The sequence below is a fragment of the Acanthochromis polyacanthus genome, chromosome 21, assembly GCF_021347895.1.
Source record: "Acanthochromis polyacanthus isolate Apoly-LR-REF ecotype Palm Island chromosome 21, KAUST_Apoly_ChrSc, whole genome shotgun sequence".
In the NCBI taxonomy this organism is placed as follows: Eukaryota; Metazoa; Chordata; class Actinopteri; family Pomacentridae; genus Acanthochromis; species Acanthochromis polyacanthus.
The window spans coordinates 17,569,947-17,590,061 of NC_067133.1; the positions used below are offsets into that span (position 1 = coordinate 17,569,947).

At 39.2% G+C, this 20,115-nt stretch overlaps 1 protein-coding gene across 1 annotated transcript in view; it reads left to right on the plus strand.

The window, feature by feature from the left end:
* hs3st2 (heparan sulfate (glucosamine) 3-O-sulfotransferase 2) overlaps positions 1–19,489 on the plus strand; it is a 32,522-nt gene extending 13,033 nt beyond the window's left edge. The window contains exon 2 of the mRNA XM_022195148.2: positions 13,023–19,489. Coding sequence (XP_022050840.1) covers positions 13,023–13,641 — 619 coding nt within the window. The 3' untranslated portion in view covers positions 13,642–19,489. The remainder of the gene's footprint in view (positions 1–13,022) is intronic.
* The last annotated feature ends 626 nt before the right edge of the window (positions 19,490–20,115 follow it).

Sequence of the window (20,115 nt, forward strand, 5' to 3'; positions counted from 1 at the left end):
AGGGCACCTTCCTTAGGAGAATGTCAGGACATATCATTCTGGGAGAAAGCTGCGGGGTAGACCCAAAAAAAATTGCTGGAGGGATTACATATCTCATCTCGCCTGGAAAAAACTTAGAATCTCCCCGAAGGAGCTGCAAAACTTTGTTAAAAAGGAACATCAGGAATGCCTTGTGTAGCCTGCTGCTACAATGGCCATGACAGATGGATGGACGGATGGACAGAACATAAGGTCCATTCCAGTGCCTATACTACCATACTATATAGTATGTCAGAAAAAGTATTAGTATGTCTGAGCAGTAGTGTCAAATGTATTATGCCAGAAATACCAGGATCTCCTTCCTTCAGATACATTTTGCATTATACATGCCAGCATGTTTATCTGGCCTTTCTGACATACAATCCTCTGCTCTGTTAGATACAACACAATGTCTGCACAAGTATATATAAGCTTGAGCTGCCAGGAGTCAGCAGACAGATCACAGCTCATTTCATATTATAGATTGCAACAGATATCTGATCAAGAGCTAAAACCTTCAGCATTATTATGACAATGTAGTATGCTATGTCCTAACTGTATGCATATTGCATATAAAACTGCAGACTTCATACATACTAGAAGCATAAAGAGAACAGAGATATCTACAGTTGAACTCAATCAAGACAAACTGTATTACGGGTTTGTAGCACAAATATTAGCCCAGTTGGGGGTGAAATAATGTTTATGATTCAGTCTCTGGGAATAGTGTCTGAAATTGCATTTTTTTTAGCACTGATCACAGTCAAGGTTGGAAGTATTGTGACACCATAAATGCATTGATATTTAAAGAAAGTGAAGCTGTACAATAATATTACCTTGGATTGGTTGTTGTCGATTTAAAAATATGCATTATTGTTACATGCGTTATTATAAATATATGAATCTTCTGATGCCTAAGACAACATATCAAACATTTGCATGAAACAACCAATCACATGTTTAAGTAGTTTGATACAGTCTTTCTGTTTGCAATTTGTATGCCACCTCTGTATGACAATTTTGCATGTGAGCCGGAAAATATAAAGAGAACTTGCCTTGAGCTGACACAATGTAACAGCCTGTTTTAAGTTCAAACCATCGTGAAATGACAGTAATAAATTCTGAGTTCATTGATTGCTCGCAAGGAGATGATTCAAAGCTGACCTTTACTTGTTCCGATGGTCTGCATCCCTGATGAACTTGCGTTGCTCTTGAGAAGTTTCAAATTGTTCAAAAAGACACACTGTTCTGCAGCCAGGTCCTCCATTTCTCCGCATTTTCTCAGATGAGTTATACTGGCAATGATGCAGGGATGGACTGCAGGGTAATACAACAACCGTGCACACAATAGTTTGTAGTGTCAGCGAGGTTTGGATGGTACTTTGTGGTATTTCCTTGGAAAAAGCAGTTTGGAAGGATTTTAAAAGGATTTTTACTTGGTGGACTGGTAAGAGTGAGACTAATTTGTTTTATTAAAAGTATGCTTTATCCATCACAGTGTCAACAGATGAAAACATTGTGTCTTTATATGTTTATATATTAACACAACATGAACAAATCTTCTGTATTTGTTGATCTTTTGATAGTTTCTGACACTAACAGGCCAAAATTGCGGCATTTAAGTAACATATTTCCAAATGTAATAATCAGTTTTCCATTATTTAATGACACTCAGCCCATTCATGCTCCCCAGAGGATGAGTACTTATGTTTTTCCACCCCCAAAAGGTAATTACATAATATGCTAATGAATATCACATTGCAGACATTAAACTCAAAACAATATTGTATATTGCACTATGGATAATTTATGCGGCCAGCCAGAAATTAACAGACACCGTTGCAGAGATGGGCTGGTTTCAAGCTCACACCAAAATGAAAAGCTGAGGCCTAAGGACAGAACATCCAGTTTTTTGATTAGATTTCTTGGAGACCTGTGCGAGCTCAGCCCTGCGAGGTCGAAATTGCTCATTCTGACTGCCTGAGTAGATACTGAACATTCATATATCCTGTACCTTTAGAGCCCCGTGAGAAGTTAAATCTTGTGTGTAATAGAACAACTGGGCGTTTTACAGATATTAACTGGTCAGTTAAAGAAATGGAATGGATTCATATGCAGATGAACTGCTGAAAGTTTGATTTGGGCGTGCATTAAAGCTGGAGTCTGGGATTTTTAAATATAAATGAACATCAGTTATATTAAAGCCATTGCCAAAACAGTTCACACAATGCTGATTAAGCCTATTGCCGGCAGGTATATCGCCTGTGTACTTCATAGTATATTGAAGTATTAAATTAGTAATTTGTCTACATTCCCATGCTGGGACACCAATAGTGATGCATTTTATGTAAAACAGCTATGATTAGATGATTGAAGTTAAACTCCAGATGAAAAAGAGACCATTAAAAGGAAGGATTAATGTGTTAAAAAAAACAAAAAAACAACTGTGATAGTGTAATTACTGTCCCTGCCAGAAGGCAGTATAAAGTGATGCATAAAATACTCATTTTCGGCATTTATTTTAGGGCAAACATCAGTGTTTCCACTGTCCAAACTTTAGCAGTCTTACTTAAACAACCTTTAACAGTCTGACTTTAGCAGCCAGTCAGTTGTGATGATCATGTTTGTGTAATTACCATCACTGCCAGAAGGGGGAGACAACAGTTCCACTCTGCAGACATAAAATGTTGCATAGATGCTTCATTTTTTACATTTACTTTCATGTGAACATCAATGTTGTCCTCACTGGCCAAACTTTTACAATCTTATTGTTGACACACACAGACTTTTCCGCGGTCAAAAGTGCGTCTTCCTCTCCCAGTAGTTATATATACAGCAAAAGATTGCTGTGGCTGGGTTTAATCTTGAAATAAAGACATCTGTGTTGGTGTCTTATTCATTCTGTAATGATATAGCAGCATCCAGAAGGAGCTAGCCTGAACTCCAGACCTCCTGCTTCTACAGCGCCAACAGAGATAAATAGTTCAGCGTGATAGCCAGCAGGCTCTTTCAGGTTCACTAGAATATGCTTACTAGCTTTTGGCACGCTGCAGCTCATTAATGAGAGGCAATGACTGCCGCTTTCCCACAGTTGACCCTAACAAACCTGTAGATAAGAGTTGCAGGAGGATGTGCATTTCTGTTTTGTTTTGTTTTTTTGTCTTATCTCACGGTATAGGCCCGGGGCTAACATTATGAGAGTGGTTGAGAAAAGTAGAACATTAAAATTGACGAAGTGGGGCATTTTTGCCGTACTTCAACGCCCAAATTCTAACGGTTATAGTTGTGGCGTTTGTATGAAGCAAGCCTTATCTGTTTCAGTAGACACATTTAACGAAGATGAGTGTATGTTAGAGCAGATTATATTAAAACAGGCCGGCGCATATTGTACTGAAAAATACTACTGGTGCGAAGAGGCCCAAATCTAGAATTTCACATGAAAAGCATGTGTGTGTGTGTACCCATCAGTAGCTTCATATTTATTTTCAGTAACTTTGCGTTTTGTCTTCCATCTTTAAACAGACAGATCTGGTACTTTATTTTAGATTGCCTAGGTTAATTTTCAGCAATGTGTTTCTTTGTTTCTTTCATATATGACATAAAAAAAGAATCATTAGCTACACGTGCAGCCACATGAGCATTCAAACCATTAACACAAAAATTAAAAGTACAAATGCTAATATTGAATCAAAATTTAGCTAAATAATTCAATAAAATTGCATTTGCTGTTTTTTTTTTTTTTAACAGTCTCTATTAGTAAAATTGTGCAGTTCTAGCCTCAATTGCAGTGCCGAAGCGTAAAGAGCAAATTAGCTTTCAGCTGTGTTCTCCACGAACAGGTCTCATTTACAGTATTGAGCAGATCTTCCACACCCGAGTTCATTTTCCCAGTGTGATTAAAATGTCACTGCCAAGTCTGTAATGCATCCTGACTTCAAGTTTGACCAAGAATCGAGAAGAAGATTGTAAATTACCCCAAAGAATTTACTGTTGATTCTGAGGGAAAAGGTGGTAATCAATCAAGGCACTTCAAATGTCACTTAATCAAGGTGTGTGTGTGTGTGTGTGTGTGTGTGTCCAAAAAGGCAAGATGTTCACATTTAGTCCCAAGTTACAGAAACGGCGATTACTTTTAAAGCAATCCCAGAGGAATTACAATCGTGTAGGTTTTCTAATTGCAAATAATTATTATCCACCAGGGACTGAACAGCTTTAAAAGCGCAGCATAACCTGCTGCAGTAGAGACCCTCAGTTTTATCTTTTCATTTCAGATGCTGTGCATTTCAGATGATAGTTTCTTGGGGGCATGGTGAGGGAGAAAAAAAAGTCTCTGAAAAGCGCATTTCTGATAGTTGGTTCAGACACCTGCCTCAGGTATCGCATGTTCTCCTTCTGGCCTGATTCTTGCTATCTCAATAACGAAAAGACACACATGCAGCTGCTGCCATGCATTCAAATGAGGTAGATTTATTTAAAAAAATAATATTCTGTTTCCTTCATCACTTAAATAGAGACATATGGCCATTAAGGGTCGACATCCAGCCATTAAAATCAACCCGTGCCAGAGCCAGCTCATGTGTGGATGCTAATTTTATGCTAACCAGACAAATGGACCTGAACATGAGCCCCAAGTACAAAATGTTACATCAAACCCCTCCTCCTGCAGCGTTTCTCATTAACATCACCCCAAGACAGGCAACTTGGAAATTATTGGTCCAGGCTGCTCCCGCTGACATGAAAGCACCCCACATAAATAGCTCTGATTAGAATTTAAAAAAATAAAGACTAAGGTTCTTTGATCATTGTATCTCCGTCTCCGCGGCTGCAGCTAGTTAAACAATCCTTTGCACGGACAGCTGACAGGTGAAGCAGCCGAGCTCATATGACACGGCTGCTGTAGGTATTGGTTTAATGAGCCAGGGGGAGGAATTAAAAGTCAGTTTCTGAGGATGCAAAGCAGAAAAATCTTCTGTTGTTATTTCTAGTTTTACCTAATCTTGTGTGAACAGATACTAGTTAAGTCATACTGGTAACAAGTTGGTCCCTGTTTAGAGATCTTTCACTGGAAGACTACACACACACACAAAAGGGATTTTTTTCATCCATCAGTGATAATAATTCTAGCAGAGAGTTTTAATGTGGATCATAGCAATGAAACTGCAGCTGGCCTGAATAAAAGCGGATGAGCCACACAATTCAGTGTAGCTCAGCAGCATTTACAGTACATTACAAAGCACAGAAGTGTTCTGTATGTAATGACCTGCTGTGTCATATTTCCATCCCATAATGGTGATAAAAATCAAACCAATCCACTCTGTTCAGTTACTACAGCAAGACACAAGCATCCCACAGTAGACGTAGCAACAATACAAGCAGCTTCATACACGGCAACGACACGGAAGCATCAAAACCAAGCCTCATATAATAAATATACAATGCATGGCCATAGTCCATAGACACTGTAAAATTCTGAAATCAATCAGCTCTGAAATCCAACTCCAAGTCAAGTTGTGCCACTCAGCAGCCATCTTGGTAACACCCTCGGGCAGTTATTTTGAGCTAACAAGGTCCCCATATAAATGAATGAGAAGAGAGACATAGCTGGAATTCTAGTGGTATTAGAGCATTAAAATGTACTTCACATTTAGAGTCACAATTCAAATCTAACGAAAACTTACTTTAAAAGTTACGAAATATGTTCTTTAAAATGTTTTACCCTGCAGGTTATGTACATGTACACAACGCTGTGCTTGCTTCAGTGCAACGCCATGATTAGCTGGCTGTTTTTCCTGGTTCAGCTCATATAAGGAAGTTGATTGGTTTTTTATAGAGAGGGATGTTTCATTCAGCTGCCATTTTTATCTATACAGAATTCTATCAGATTTCTGAGTGTCTCTTATAGGGCTGCACCTAACGACGCGTCGATGAGTCGTCTGAGCACGATACGTCATCAAAAGCAAAAGTGAGCGCGCAATGCAACAGAAATTCCGGACGTCCGCGTTTAGATACAGCTGTATAGTAAACGCTGACATCCATGTTTACGATAGAACGCGGACATCCACGCTGCAGCGTGCATACATAATACATGCACGATGCCGCGCCGACGTTCATCCGTGTTCCACGCTCCGGTCGGAAGAGAATTTCTGTTGCATTGCGCGCTCACTTCCGCTTTTGATGACGTATCGTGCTCAGACGACTCGTCGACGCATCGTTAGGTGCAGCCCTACTCTCCTACAGCATCTAGTGTTTATTATATTGTTTATAACTCCGCCAAGGAATGACAGAGCTATATGACGATCGGCGTACGTTTGTCTGTCTGTCTTTTACCAACATTATTCATAAATGGACCAACGGATTTAGATGAAATTTTTAGAGACGGTCAGAAATGACAAGGGCCAACCGATTATCTTTTGGCAGTCATGTAGCTTATAGTCTGGATCCATGGATTTGTTAAAGATTTCTGTACCATTGCAAGAAAGCGGCTCACGTGAACACTACATCAGCTGCCTGCTGATGATCCTGATGATCACATGATTGCGATTCAACTTGTAGCACTTGGAATGGTGGGCTAAGGGCTAGGTTATGAAAAGGTTCGGCTCTGGAGGCCGCGTGAAAATTAATGAACACAAGACTCAGAAATTAGATTACCGGTAATGTATTAAAAAAATAATCAACAAAAAATACTTGAATACATCAAGCCAAAAAAAATGACCAAAATAATAGAACAAAACAATAACAGAAGACCAGAGTGAGAATAAATCAAACATTCACCTGTAATTCTGTAGCTTCACTTTTAACAATCAAAAGTGACAGTGCTATGTGCAGTTTGGCAATTCAGTGACAATAAATTCAGGTGAGCATGGTTCCACTGTTGCCAGTGGTGTTAATCAAAAGTCATTCAAAAGACAAGTCCATAACCTGGACAAAATAAATCCAAACAGGGTGAATCAATCTATCTAAACAAGTAAGCAAGTCCTACCACACCAGTGGGGAAGGGATGAACCTGTGAGGCTTGTGGCCTGCCAACAGTGGAGTGGGTGAAGGGGTGAATGCAGCCAACTTTTTCCAGTTTGTTCCAGGGTAGCTCGCCATCAAATCAAGTTCTCCATAGAAGCCTAACCTGTTCAGCGGTCAGGCTTAATTATCAATCAATCATCATATTTTCCGTTAATTGTTGCTCACCAACATTCAGCACAGTATGGGTTCAGGTGGGTGACATCCAGAAATCCAAAAACATGGTTCCAGTGGTGAAGGTCTGTTAGCATTGATATGAGCATTAGCATGATACTAAAAAGCTTTTAACATGCTCAGCAAAAGTTTGAACTCACTTCCTCCTTAATGGTATGATTTCCAGGTGTCTAAGATTGTGAAAAGTGAATGGTTTCCAGAGATGAGTGGTGTGGGGGTGATCCTGTTGTTCAAGTTGCAGGTGTGTGACTGAATGAAGCTGATATGCTTCAAACAAAGGAATGGTGTGGATTCCAGGTGAGAGAGAGGTGATTGGTTCAGGTGTTGTGACTGACAGTGAGGAGGTCCAGTAATATGGAAGTGACTGACTGATTGTGACTGGCAGGTGTCTTGTTCATGTTGGAATCTTGATGGCCAACAATGAACTATTACAAACTGACGAGAGACTATTGCAGAGTGAGTGCTACAAACTACAACTCAACTGCTGCAGACTTATCAGTACTTATCAGTCAGAAATGATACAAGGAACAATTAATTAAATTGTGGGGGTGTTTCCTAGCCCCATCAATTCCCACCATCTGCTACATATTTAGGTCACACAACCTATCCATACATAATGTACACAAACATAACACACGCCTGTGCTCAGCACAATGTCATTGTGTTTGTGGGTACATCTATATTAAATGGCCACATTCTATAGTGCCGTGATTTCTGTCTTTTCAGGATTTCAAGCAAGCGACATGATACAACAGCTGAGCAGTCTTGGGGGAGTACTGCGTTTTCTGAGTGCTTTTCTTGTTAAGTTGTTTATTATTGAATGTCATTGGCAGCCTACATGATTGTTTCAGCTATCTGTGGCTGTTAATAGTTGAAAAGTCTTGCATTTTTTCAAGCACATGACAACAATGAACCAATAGTGTCCACTTTGGGACAAAATAAGAACTTACCACATAAGTACTGCATGCATTATCAATCAGCTTCAACAACATTCATAACTAATTTTGACAGCATGTCATCACTGCTTTGGTATGATGCAGAAACACAAAAGTTTAATCATGAGAGATCATACGAAAGTAAAGGAAACATTCGTAGTGGTATACGCATGCTAGATAAAAGTGTCGGCAACATCACAGAGTAGTCCCAGATGAAGATAGCCAATGAGGACAGGATGCTGATGGTGGTGGAAAACTGATAACAGAAAATTGTTTTTCTCATTTTGAATAAAAAATTTGGTAGTACAGTCAACAGCCGCACCGCTACCGTGGAGACCAGGATTCGTTGTACATATGGGATCACTGTTCTGTTGCAGCTGGTGCCGCAACAAAGGAGAGGCACAGAGAGGCATGTTAGTGTAAAACAAACCCAACTAAAACAAAGAAAAGCATGGGTGGCTGGGTGTGAGAGAGGGACATTGGCCAGGTGTACCAGGTTAGCTGATTGTAGCTCCAACCAGCCAGAGACCTGCAAGAGAGAGAAGACCAGGGCTCTGGGGTTGTAACAATTCTTAAATTAAACTTTCATTTTCTACTTATCAGTTCGGTTTGCCACAAAAAAATAAGCAACCAAGTGTAGGAAAACAAGGCACTTTTGCAACAAGTTTGGGTGTGGTTAGGCAGCAAAACTATATTGTTCAGTTTAGGAAACTGTCATAGTTTGGGATAAACTACAACTATTTCATCACAAGTTTGAAGCTTCTCATCTAATATATGATTGTTTGAATGGAAAAAGTGGCATTAAGCAATAAAATAAATGGAAAACAATTAATTTCCCTCCAAAAGTAATTCAAAATGCAGTTTAGTTATACAATTACTGGAAGACTCTGTTGCCAAATCTTGTGACAGATTATTATTATTTACCACCAATTTGTGACAGTTTTGGAAAGCCAAATTGTTGTGATGAGGGCTTCTGTTCAGAAGATCAGAAAATGTCTATCTGTTGTTCCAGAGGGAACAGAGGAAAAGTTCTGAATGTATCTGTAGAAATCTTGCTAACATGGCTCATTTTACTTCGACTGTAAAAAAAAAAAAAAAAAAAGGCAATCAGTGCCAACATAGAAACTCTCTAGGTGCCTTTCCTTTCCTGTTCTATAAGCTGTGGATTCAGCTCCAAGCAGTTACGCTATCACAGCATCTGTGGACTTTTACTGGCTGCCTCACACTTCTCTGATTTTGGGTTCATAGAACATGTGTAGTAGAGCGAAAGTCTCAGAGTGCGTTCATGTCCGACACATTAATAGGATAAAGGTATTTAATGATACAGCTTCTCAAGATTTTCCTAAAGTTATTGGACCAAATAAATCCAAATGTTATAATAAAAATCATCCTTTTGAGGGATTTGTGATGCCCAGAAAAATGTTTTCAGCATTTGACAGCTGCTCGTTTTCCAGCGATAGTGGGTGTGTTTTTCTTTACCAAACCTGCACAGAATGCACTTACACTTTCCTGTCACAGTGACTCAGAACACCTCCGGATGTGATACAGATGTATTTCGATTGCAAATGTGTCCTGCATGCATTAACACCTTGCAAAAACCTGTTAATGATTCGATTTTAAGTGTATGTGCATTCAAACAGTCACATTTGCAGTCAAGTCAATTTTTTTTTTTGCCTCAAAACAACGACAACAAGGCAGAAGAATACTTGGCAGAAACCTGTGAAAAGCACCAGAGTGTCTTTCAAAGTAAAAATAACAGAATAATGGTAAAATTACCACTTCTTTTTTCACACTTTCCAGATAATTGTATACGCTACCATTCAGAAGTTTGGGGTCACAAAAAAATGTCCTTATTTTTGAAAAAAAAAAATTTTTTCAATGAAGAAATACAGTTTAGACATTGTAAATGTAGTAAATGACTATTCCAGCTGGAAATGACTTTTTTAATGGAATATCTCCATAGGGGTACAGAGGAACATTTACAACAACCATCACTCCTGTGTTCTAATGCTACATTGTGTTAGCTAATGGTGTTGAAAGGCTAATGGATGATTAGAAAACCCTTGTGCAGTTATGTTGGCATATGAATAAAAGTATGAATTTTCATGGAAAACGTGCAATTGTCTGGGTGACCCCAAACGTTTGAACATGTATTAGGGCTGGGACTTTAACACATTAAATACGATGAATGTGTTACAAAAACAACAACATGTTAAAATAAAAAGAACGCAATTAATCGCACCTTTCTCATTTCCCTAATTTCTGGGACACTGATGAAAACTGTAGCCAGGTAGGTGGTGGTAATGCACCTAAAGTCTGTTTGCCGGAAGAAGATACACAGGATGCATTGAGTGAATCAGCATAGAAATGTTGGACCAACATGGCAGCTCAGTCGCAAACTTTCTATTTTATTGCGAAAACTGTTCAGCAAAAAGCATTTCTGAAAGCATTTGAAGCGAGAAACAAGCTGCTGAATCTGTCCTCGTTTCAGTTCAACGATGGCTAGTTTAAACGTTTAACGAAAGTTTCGCGATGCGTTGGACCTCCACTTCCAGCGCCACATTTGCACAGATGAAACTACTTTATGCAAATGAGCTCCGGGGTGACACACCATATGTTTAACTATAACAGTCCTGGTACCGGGAAACAGTGTAGCCAGCCCACAATAGACGACTTTTGAAGACATTGAAATTGCTTGTTGAATATAATCATTATAATTTCACTTTGAGTTTGCAGTAATCTGGATGATGAAAAATGCAGATAAATATAAATGAAACAAACATTTTTGTTGTTTAAGTTCCCGTAAATGTCTTTTCATTGATTCAGTCGTCAATCAAAATGTAGTTGAATTGAAAAATTTTGCTTATTATTATTATCAAATATTGCTATTTGACAAAAGTTAGATTCATCACGGTTAATTAATTTCAAAGCTTCTAATTGATTTAACTTTTTTAATCAAGTGCCACCACTAGTATATAATAATAATGCTGCTAGTTTCTGAACTTGAGTCTTTTTTTACGCACATATTCCCGCTTGTCAATATGAGTTTCTTCTGTGTTTTATAGTTTCCGTGTAACAGCCGTGTAATTTTTTTCCGGTGCTAAGACTCACTGGGAGTAAACAAACATAACAGCTGAAAAAATCAATAACTCAACGTAAGTCAGCAGATGTTGCAACTTTATCTGATAGAGGAGACTCACTCTGGGCTTTATATTCTGTAACCAAACGAAACAAGCAGTTTTGAGTGAAAAAAAAATCCCTGTGTGACATACTTTGCTACCTTATCATCCCCATCTTTTCCATGAATGCCTCCGTTCTGTCGTCATCCTGCTGTGGCATGTGTGTGAACATGATGTCTACAGAATGGTGCTGTTGTGTATTCGACACCAGGTGGCTGCGGAGAGTATGTACTATTTTAAGCGGAATCATCTGTGACCTTTCACTGTTAGTGTTCATGCTGTTGGTTCAGTTTTACAACATGCCAAGCTACAGTTTTGAAGTTGCACATACATGAGCCTCTGCTCATCTACACAGTCTTTAAGTATGGGAAAAAAAACTGTGTACGGAATTGACAAAGACAGTTCCTTCTACAGAAAACCAAAGATTCTCTTTAGATTCTGCACCTCCTGGAAGGTCCTTGCAAGTTTTTTTTCCAGTGTGTTGCAAAGCTGTTTGCTCAAAAAGGTGCTGTTCTCATAAAAGATTAATAGTTCCCTGGTGGCCCTGAGGCACCCAAGCACAACAACTCAGGATTCATAAATAAAACTAAATGGATCAATATTTCTAAGACGTTAGAGGTAACCTATGGCTACCCCTACCTTGAGAGAGAGAAACCTTTGAGAAAGGTTAGGTTTTAATCGAAGCCTTCCTCCACTTATAATAAGGATAGTGTGGTATTTATCGTCAGCACTGTGTGGCAGCGTACCTGAGATCCAGAGCCTGATTCACGCTGGGTGAATGTAGCTTTAGAAATTCAGGCTCTCCTGCTTCTGCAATCATAAACCTTAATGACCATTTTAAAAGAACTATCTCAGTATTATTCCACCCAAACTGCAGAGATATTGTGCAGCGGAGCCACTTTTCTATCCAGAGGACACGGAGAACTATGGGCGTATGAAGGAGTGCAGCCGATCTCTGAATTGTGAACGAGGTATTCATCGTCTCAGCAGCCAACACCAGATGGTTATTAATCAACTTTTATTGAACCAAAATGCCAAAGCAGAATGACATATTATGGTGGGAAGGAAAACTCTCATGACAAATATGACAAATACAATCATTTGCCTGTGGTTTGCAAAGCAATTATCTTGGCAGCCTGATGATGATAATGATGATGTATGCTTTTTGGTTGTACAAGCTGTCCTGTCACCGCTGAATATCTAACAAATACATTCACATTGTGTTTATTTGGGCGTTTGTCTCAATGTATCAAAGTGTTACAAGTTACTGGAAATTATTCGACACATCTACAACTTTCTTTGTTATCTCATTGAATATGTAAAACCCAGTATTTGCTTGTACCTTTGGGTTAACGCCCATCTGACATGGATTTTTACATAAATCTGAAGTACGATTTTCATTGCAAGCCAAAATGAATTACCAGCTGCAAGTCATTAATGCATCTGTAACAGTATTACTTCTACTAGAAACTGACTCTCTTCACTATTGTATTGCTAAGATCTTTCTCCAAACACTAGTTTTTAGATCTTCTGTGATGCAAGTGACAGGCAGTACTGTTCAACTTCCACCTGATATATTTTTATTTGTCATCCACGAAACAAAATAAGAAAAGAAAAAGCGTTTGGAAATGTTCCTGGACAGGAAAACAACAACTCTTGCTGACTCATTCATGTGCTTTATTCTTTGTTTTTGCCTCCCAAGGGGACTAATGCCACGAACACTAGACAGCCAGATCACATTAGAGAAGACTCCCAGCTACTTTGTCACCAGAGAGGCACCCAGACGCATCGCCGGCATGTCCCCCGAGACCAAGCTGATTGTTGTAGTGCGCAACCCAGTCACAAGAGCCATCTCCGACTACACACAGACTCTTTCCAAGAAGCCTGATATCCCCACGTTTGAAGAGCTGGCCTTTAAGAACGGAAGCTTAGGCCTTGTCGACACCTCCTGGAACGCCATTCGGATTGGGATGTACATTCTGCACCTGGAGAACTGGCTGCAGTACTTTCGCCCGTCGCAGATGCACTTTGTGAGCGGCGAGCGGCTCATCACGGATCCGGCCGGAGAAATGGGCCGGGTTCAGGACTTCTTGGGGTTGAAACGAATAATCACAGACAAGCACTTCTACTTTAATCGAACCAAAGGTTTTCCCTGTCTGAAGAAGCCAGAGAGCAGCAGCCAGCCGCGATGCCTCGGCAAATCCAAGGGCAGGACTCACGTGCAGATCGACCAGGAGGTCATAGAGCAGCTGCGGGAGTTTTATAGGCCATTTAATATCAAATTCTATGAAACTGTGGGACAAGATTTCAAGTGGGATTGAATGTACCATTAAGAAATAATGCTGTTTTTTTGTGAAAAATGGCTACCTCTGGAAACATGCTAAGATATAAATAAGGGTATTTTTAACAAAATGTTTAAAAACATAAGTTTATTGAGCTATGTGTGCTGTAAAGTGATCAGATTAATATAAATTAATATCTTATTCAGAGTTTAAAGGATTTCACATCATGCTGGGTCATTCAGGTAATTAAAACATATACAGAGACCTTGCAATATAGACTAATTCAGCAACAGGCAACCGATTCCTTAACCAAATCACTAACAAGTAACCATCACCATGCTTTCCTATCATTTCGCCACACCACACATAGAATAATGACACAGTTTGAATATTCATGGCCTAGATTGCTTATATATTCACTATTTCCGCTGAAAATAAACCACTGTCTTTACTGTGAAAATGAGCACTCGACATGAAGTCGCGGCGAAATGTCAAATGAATAATAAAACCAGTCTGTCAATTATTCTGCTATGAAATTTATCTCCTTATTGTCAACAATAGCTCATAGGCAACAGTGACAAATTTACTGAAAAAATGTAAATGAGAGCAAATACAGGATTCCATTACAAACACGCTAATCAAACTCGCTGTCACAGGGACATGCAGGCATTTTAACTCTATGATTCATAGTGAAATTCTTCAAAAGCAAAGCTTGCCTTAGCTGTGATCACACTTTCATCCGTGTGATTTAAGGATGCACCTGCACATTTCAGCAGGAATCCACCTGACTAACCACAATACAAGTAAAATATAAGATAGTTGTACTGACAAGTTTGTATTGAGCTTCTTAGAAGACAAGATATTCCTTTCCAAGTCATGCCACACATGTCATTGATCTCATTAATTTCAAGATTCCTTTTTTTGATATACTTGATTGTGCTTGTGCTAACTGGCTACATTAGCCTCCTGGATTCCCACCCTAAAGCCAATCAGAGCTGCCGTTAATAATTTACGCTGAAAGTGCAGACCAACAAGGAATCGAGCTTTGCAAAAACTAAATGTTAGCACAATAATACAACCTTAGCTGCCTGTATGCACATTTACAACACAATATATTATGTGAAGTGTAAGAGCAAAGCTACAGATTCCAGACAAGAAAAACAAACAATCACCATCTGTTTCTGTTCAAAATGAAACGTGGCAGTGAGGAAACATGCATCATTCTTATAACTTCAACTGAAAATGTTTTGCAGTGATCATCTTGAGTATATAATGATATAACTTATTAATACGTTATGTATTTTTATCTCTGATAAAATAATGTGAGGATAGCATCGTGACTGAAACAAGTTGAGCTGCTGTGCTACCGGCCATGCTAATTCCTGCATATGTGCCATTTGAAAAGTGTTTTTGACTTCTCTTTTCATAGGTGTGCTTTTCTCTCTCATTGTTTAATCCGCTGCTGCAGGGCTGTGAATTCAGCAGCCCTATCTAGTCGCACTTAGACTAATGTGCAAATGTGACAATGTGACCTTCCATATTAAGGAAATGAGATATTCTCTTGCATTCCGACTGCCCTCCTGCAGCACATGTCCGTCGGCCAACAGCAGTATTTAAACTGTCATTTGTGATATTCGCCATTAATTTTTGATTAACCTGCCAATGCTGTCTGCAGCCGCCTGCTACTTAGTGAGCCATCAGCAGACACGCCAGTTTAGCAATAAGCTCAACTTTATCTCAGCTCAGTTAATTATAACTTTTCCCCAAGAATGCTTAGGGCTGGATGACATGGCACTGAGGAAAACTCCCACACCGTTTCCGCCATATGATGCTCAGTGAACACTTTGATGCGTTATCCGTTCAGCATGTGGCTTCTATCTGTGTTTCTGGGTAACTTTTTTGGGGAATATCCACATTTCTGTAACAGAAGGCAGTTTGTTGCACATGAAAAATAGCTTGTGCTCATTTACTATTCATGCTTTCTTACAGTATCAAAGGCAACCTCCACCTGCAAAGTCACAGATGCAGCCGCTGCAATCATGCAGTTCATTGATCGCATATATTGTATTAACTCCTCATTATGACAAAACAAAGGTTCACCGGGTAACTAAATGCTATCTGACTGACCATTCTAACCTTCAAAGTAAATACCAAAGAAGCTGCTGTAAATGTCATGAACTTTGCAAGACTCAGAGGTAAAACACACCTCCGCTGCTCATCAGAAATAGCTAACGGCGTGTGCTGAAATCCATTACAACCGTGTTGCATTTATTCTCCATTTTAATAAATAAATGGAAATAATGAGGCGCTATTCAAATACGTGTTTTGCAGTCGCCTGTTGTGGATTCCAAAGCATCGGAGGGCTTTTAGAACACCCGCTTTGAAAACCTAGTGAAGTTCTACTGAGACTCCAACCTTGAAACTTCACAAACTTTACAAGCTTGTGTGTGTAATATCTCCATTGTAGGGAAGACATCTAAAGAAGAAGGAAAAAAAAACATTTGCAAAAGTGCTGTGTCCCAGAAAGCAAAGTAACTATAGACTGCATCAAAAAAGTAACAAAAACTCAATCTTAGGGGAAAAAAAGCTAAAAATATGTTGGAATATTTATAGGATTCTTGTGTGTAATGCACCATGTTTTCTATTATGTTCCTGAAGCCACTTGACATTTCCAGATGTAACGCTGGCTGATTCCCTCCTTGCTTTTTTTTTTGCTGGAATGTACATTTTCTCCTAGAAGACTTCTTTTTTTTAGTGGAGGGGGACAGCGTTGAAGTATTTATATCGAGACAACTCCTCGTTCCCTTTAATGAGCCAAAGCCATGAAGGATAATGAGGATGTTCCTTTTCTCCAATGGACAATGAGATGAGCAGACTTCCTTTTAGATGATTTGAAACTTGGCAGCCAGAAACCCCTCCAGAGGAAATCTCATTAAATACTAAAATGGTATGCGAGCCAACCTCTACCTGCATCAATGCACCTTTTGAATATGTCATCATTCCCCGAGGTTTTCTCCCGGAACATGTTCTATCAATGTGCATCTTCAAGTACTTGGAGCTGTTTCTTCGAAATTAAAAGATGTACGAAAAATCGATTTATTTCCACTGCATGTTGGTATTTTCTCAGGATGTATCAGTGTCTCTGCAGTTCCTTCATGCTTGATGTAACACAACCGGCAAGCGCTGTGCCACGCTAATGAAAACTTTCCCATTAAAGACGCCATGCACTCTTGTGGAGAAAAAAGGGGGAGAACTCAGCCACACGTGCACGCCTGCTGTATGTACACACATGTACCAACGTGGAAACCTTTTCCCCTCACCTCATTTCCTCTGGTCTGTTGAACATGTGCTGCTTGCCTTACCTTCAGAAAGGTCAAGTGCAGAACAGGTCTCCAGGCACACAGTCAACTAATTAAGCAGTAGTGGTGGAAGATGTGTACCAGCTCCTGGGATACCGCTGTGGTCGGTTGCCACCCTCAGGGGTGACGAATGTATTGTTTAACATGCAAGCAAGGTAGGGATTTGAACTGCATTGTTCTCATGCAAAAATATAAAAGACTACTATTCTATGCCAGGAAATGAAGCACTCACATGGCGGGGGGGGGAAATATCAATGTACCACTGAATCTTTCTACTTACTATTCTTGTTTGCAAAAAGAAGTCATCACAAGTCATTTAAAAAGGTGTTAGTCATGAAAACATAAAACAGCTTTTCTGTATCTTGATGCTGTAATCAGGAAATACAGGTAGAAAATAGAACTGCAAAGGCTTAAAATGTCTCGTCAGCTGCTATCATATTAAAGGAGAAGTTCTTTGACAAAGACCTTCATTAGGCCTGTCACCAAAACATTGCATTTCTTTGCAACTGCAATTCAACAAACAATATTACAAAAAGCATCATTGAGCATTAAATGTTTTATTAACAGAATGAGAAGAAGTGACATGCATTGGGTAAGTCTCAAATACACTGCTGTTGAAAAGTTAGGGGTCACTCAGACAATTTCTTTTTTTCCAGGAAAACTCACACTTTTATTCATGTGCTAATATAATTACACAAGAGTTTTCTAATCATCGATTAGCCTTTCAACACCATTAGTTAGCACAATGTAGCATTAGAACACAGGAGTGATGGTTGCTGGAAATGTTCCTCTGTACTCCTATGTAGATATTCCATTAAAAATCAGACATTTTCAGCTAGAATAATCATTTACCACATTTACAATGTCTAGACTGTATTTCTGATTCATTTAATGTTATCATCATTGAAAAACAAAATGCTTTTCTTTCCAAAACAGGACATTTCGAAGTGACCCCACTTTTGAATGATAGCGTATATGGCTACTGAATGTATGTCAGCATGCATTATGATTAAAATCTAGATATTTTTCCATACCAAAATATCCAAATCATGTTGTACAATATCCAGTTTAGTGACTAAAGCATTATGAATTTTTGTTGATGGTTTTGGTTGGCTACACTTGGTTAGCTTGGAAGGCATAGACAACTGGAACATTGCACCTAAATGGCACGAGAAAGCAATTTAGTTACATAAAAACTGTCATTTCTAGAACACTGTATTGCTTTGTTAGCACTTACATGTCTGCGTAATGCGCCAAAATACTGTATTTCCTATCCAGAACCAGTTGCCAGGCAACTAGAGGAGACTCCAAGATAGTCCATGAGACAGTTTAATGCATAACCCCCCTTCAAAAAGGTGAACTTGCATTTTTACACGCAGGTTTTTCATTAATCAGATGTGACATAACACGTTCATTCATGCTGATTTATAGCACTTTTATGCAGAGCAAGGTTTCTTCCATTTCAAGTTCTTGAGCTAAGCTAGTTAGCCAGCTGCTGACTACAGCTTTAATTTAACAGACAGTTAGAAGAACTGCATCTTCTCATCATCCAACTCTACAAAAAAAAGGCAAATAAACAGCTTTCTTAAAAATCTTCAAGTATTTGAGTGCTGAATTATGAACAGATGTGGTAAATAGTCTTTTGGTGGTGATTTGCAGTTTATGTCAGTCGATGATTTTTTTTGTTGCCACAGCGGCTTCCCCCTGCAGCAATATTCCAAACTACCAAGTCATTTGCTATCCAGCATTATATTTAAATGGTCTTTTGTTGGGGGGGAGAGAAAAAAATCAATCTGGAAGACAAATGATAACATGCAAACTGTTACGGAGGCTGCATATTTGCAAGTACAACAACTGGTTGGTGTTGGCAGAGGACTGTGCTCTGCTCGCTGCCTTCCATTTAAATGTGGGATCACAGAGGAAGTCAATTCAGTGTAAAGGACGGCGCCCGAGGGAGCCCCCAAAGGAGAAGAAGGGGTACGCAGTGATAACAGACATGCTCTCCAAGATGCCTGATAAATGTAGTCAGTCTGAGTCTGTAACTCAGATAATTAAGTCCTTATTCAGCTGAGCGAATGTGCCTGGCAGCGTGTTCAGGAGAGCACGGCACAATAGGGAGCTCTGCCAAATGACCACCACTTACCCAAACTTTCGCCACTTTTGTCTTTCTTGCCAAATCCCAGAGCCCATCAGCCTCAAATATAAATAGCACACAGCTCCTGAAGCTTGAAAAAAAGACCCAGCAGGTGGTGAAAATGATTAGTATTTCATTCCTAAAATCATTTATTTGACTATTAATATGTGGGAAAAAGCAACTTGAAGCAAGTAAGAAAGGCTTCACAATACAGACGGAATGTGTTTATTGTTTACTTCATGCATTTAATGTAAGAAACTGATATCTCTGCAATGAATTTCTTTTGTTTTCCCCCCTTTCTGTGTCTATTGTTTTTGCTTTGCCTGTTTTCCATCTAATACATTCTGGAGTCTGTGCAAGTTTTAAATGTGAAACATTAAAAAATGATCTCACATCTGTTCCCGCTCTGGACATAAGATAATGGAAAGGTTTGCACACTTGTACAGTATTTAAACCGCTCTAATCTCTGGTGTTGCCATTATGTATCACAAAAATTATGCCTTCATTTGACTTGTTGATCAATACCGCACATTGTGCTGCCTGTTTAGATGTAATTATTAATGCAAGGTTGAGATTTACGAGGGCGTCTCTAATGAAATGGAACCGTAAAGCTGTCATGCTTGTTTTCAGGGTGTGAGTAAAGTGCCATCGCTGTCGTAAACATAGATGGTGGACGTGCTCTGTTGATATAATGCCTCATTGACCCGTAATGTGTAGGCATTTTGGGGAAAAAATGGCGAATGATTCTTGAATATAACTCTCTGTAATTGCGAATCTAATAGCCTTACTTTGGAGAACAGGAGACAATAATCAGAGCAAATGCAAAAGCCACTGAGATTGCCTCTGCCTGCCTGGGATGGAATCTCGCAGGGATATTATCATAGATCGTTGCAAAGCTTTCTGCAATCACAGCGGCTCTGCTTTAGTCTAATGTGACTTATTAAAGCATTTCCATTGTGTCATTACTTTCATGCTTTCAGAGAAAATGGGCTCATTCAGTCAGTATCAGTCCAACACCTT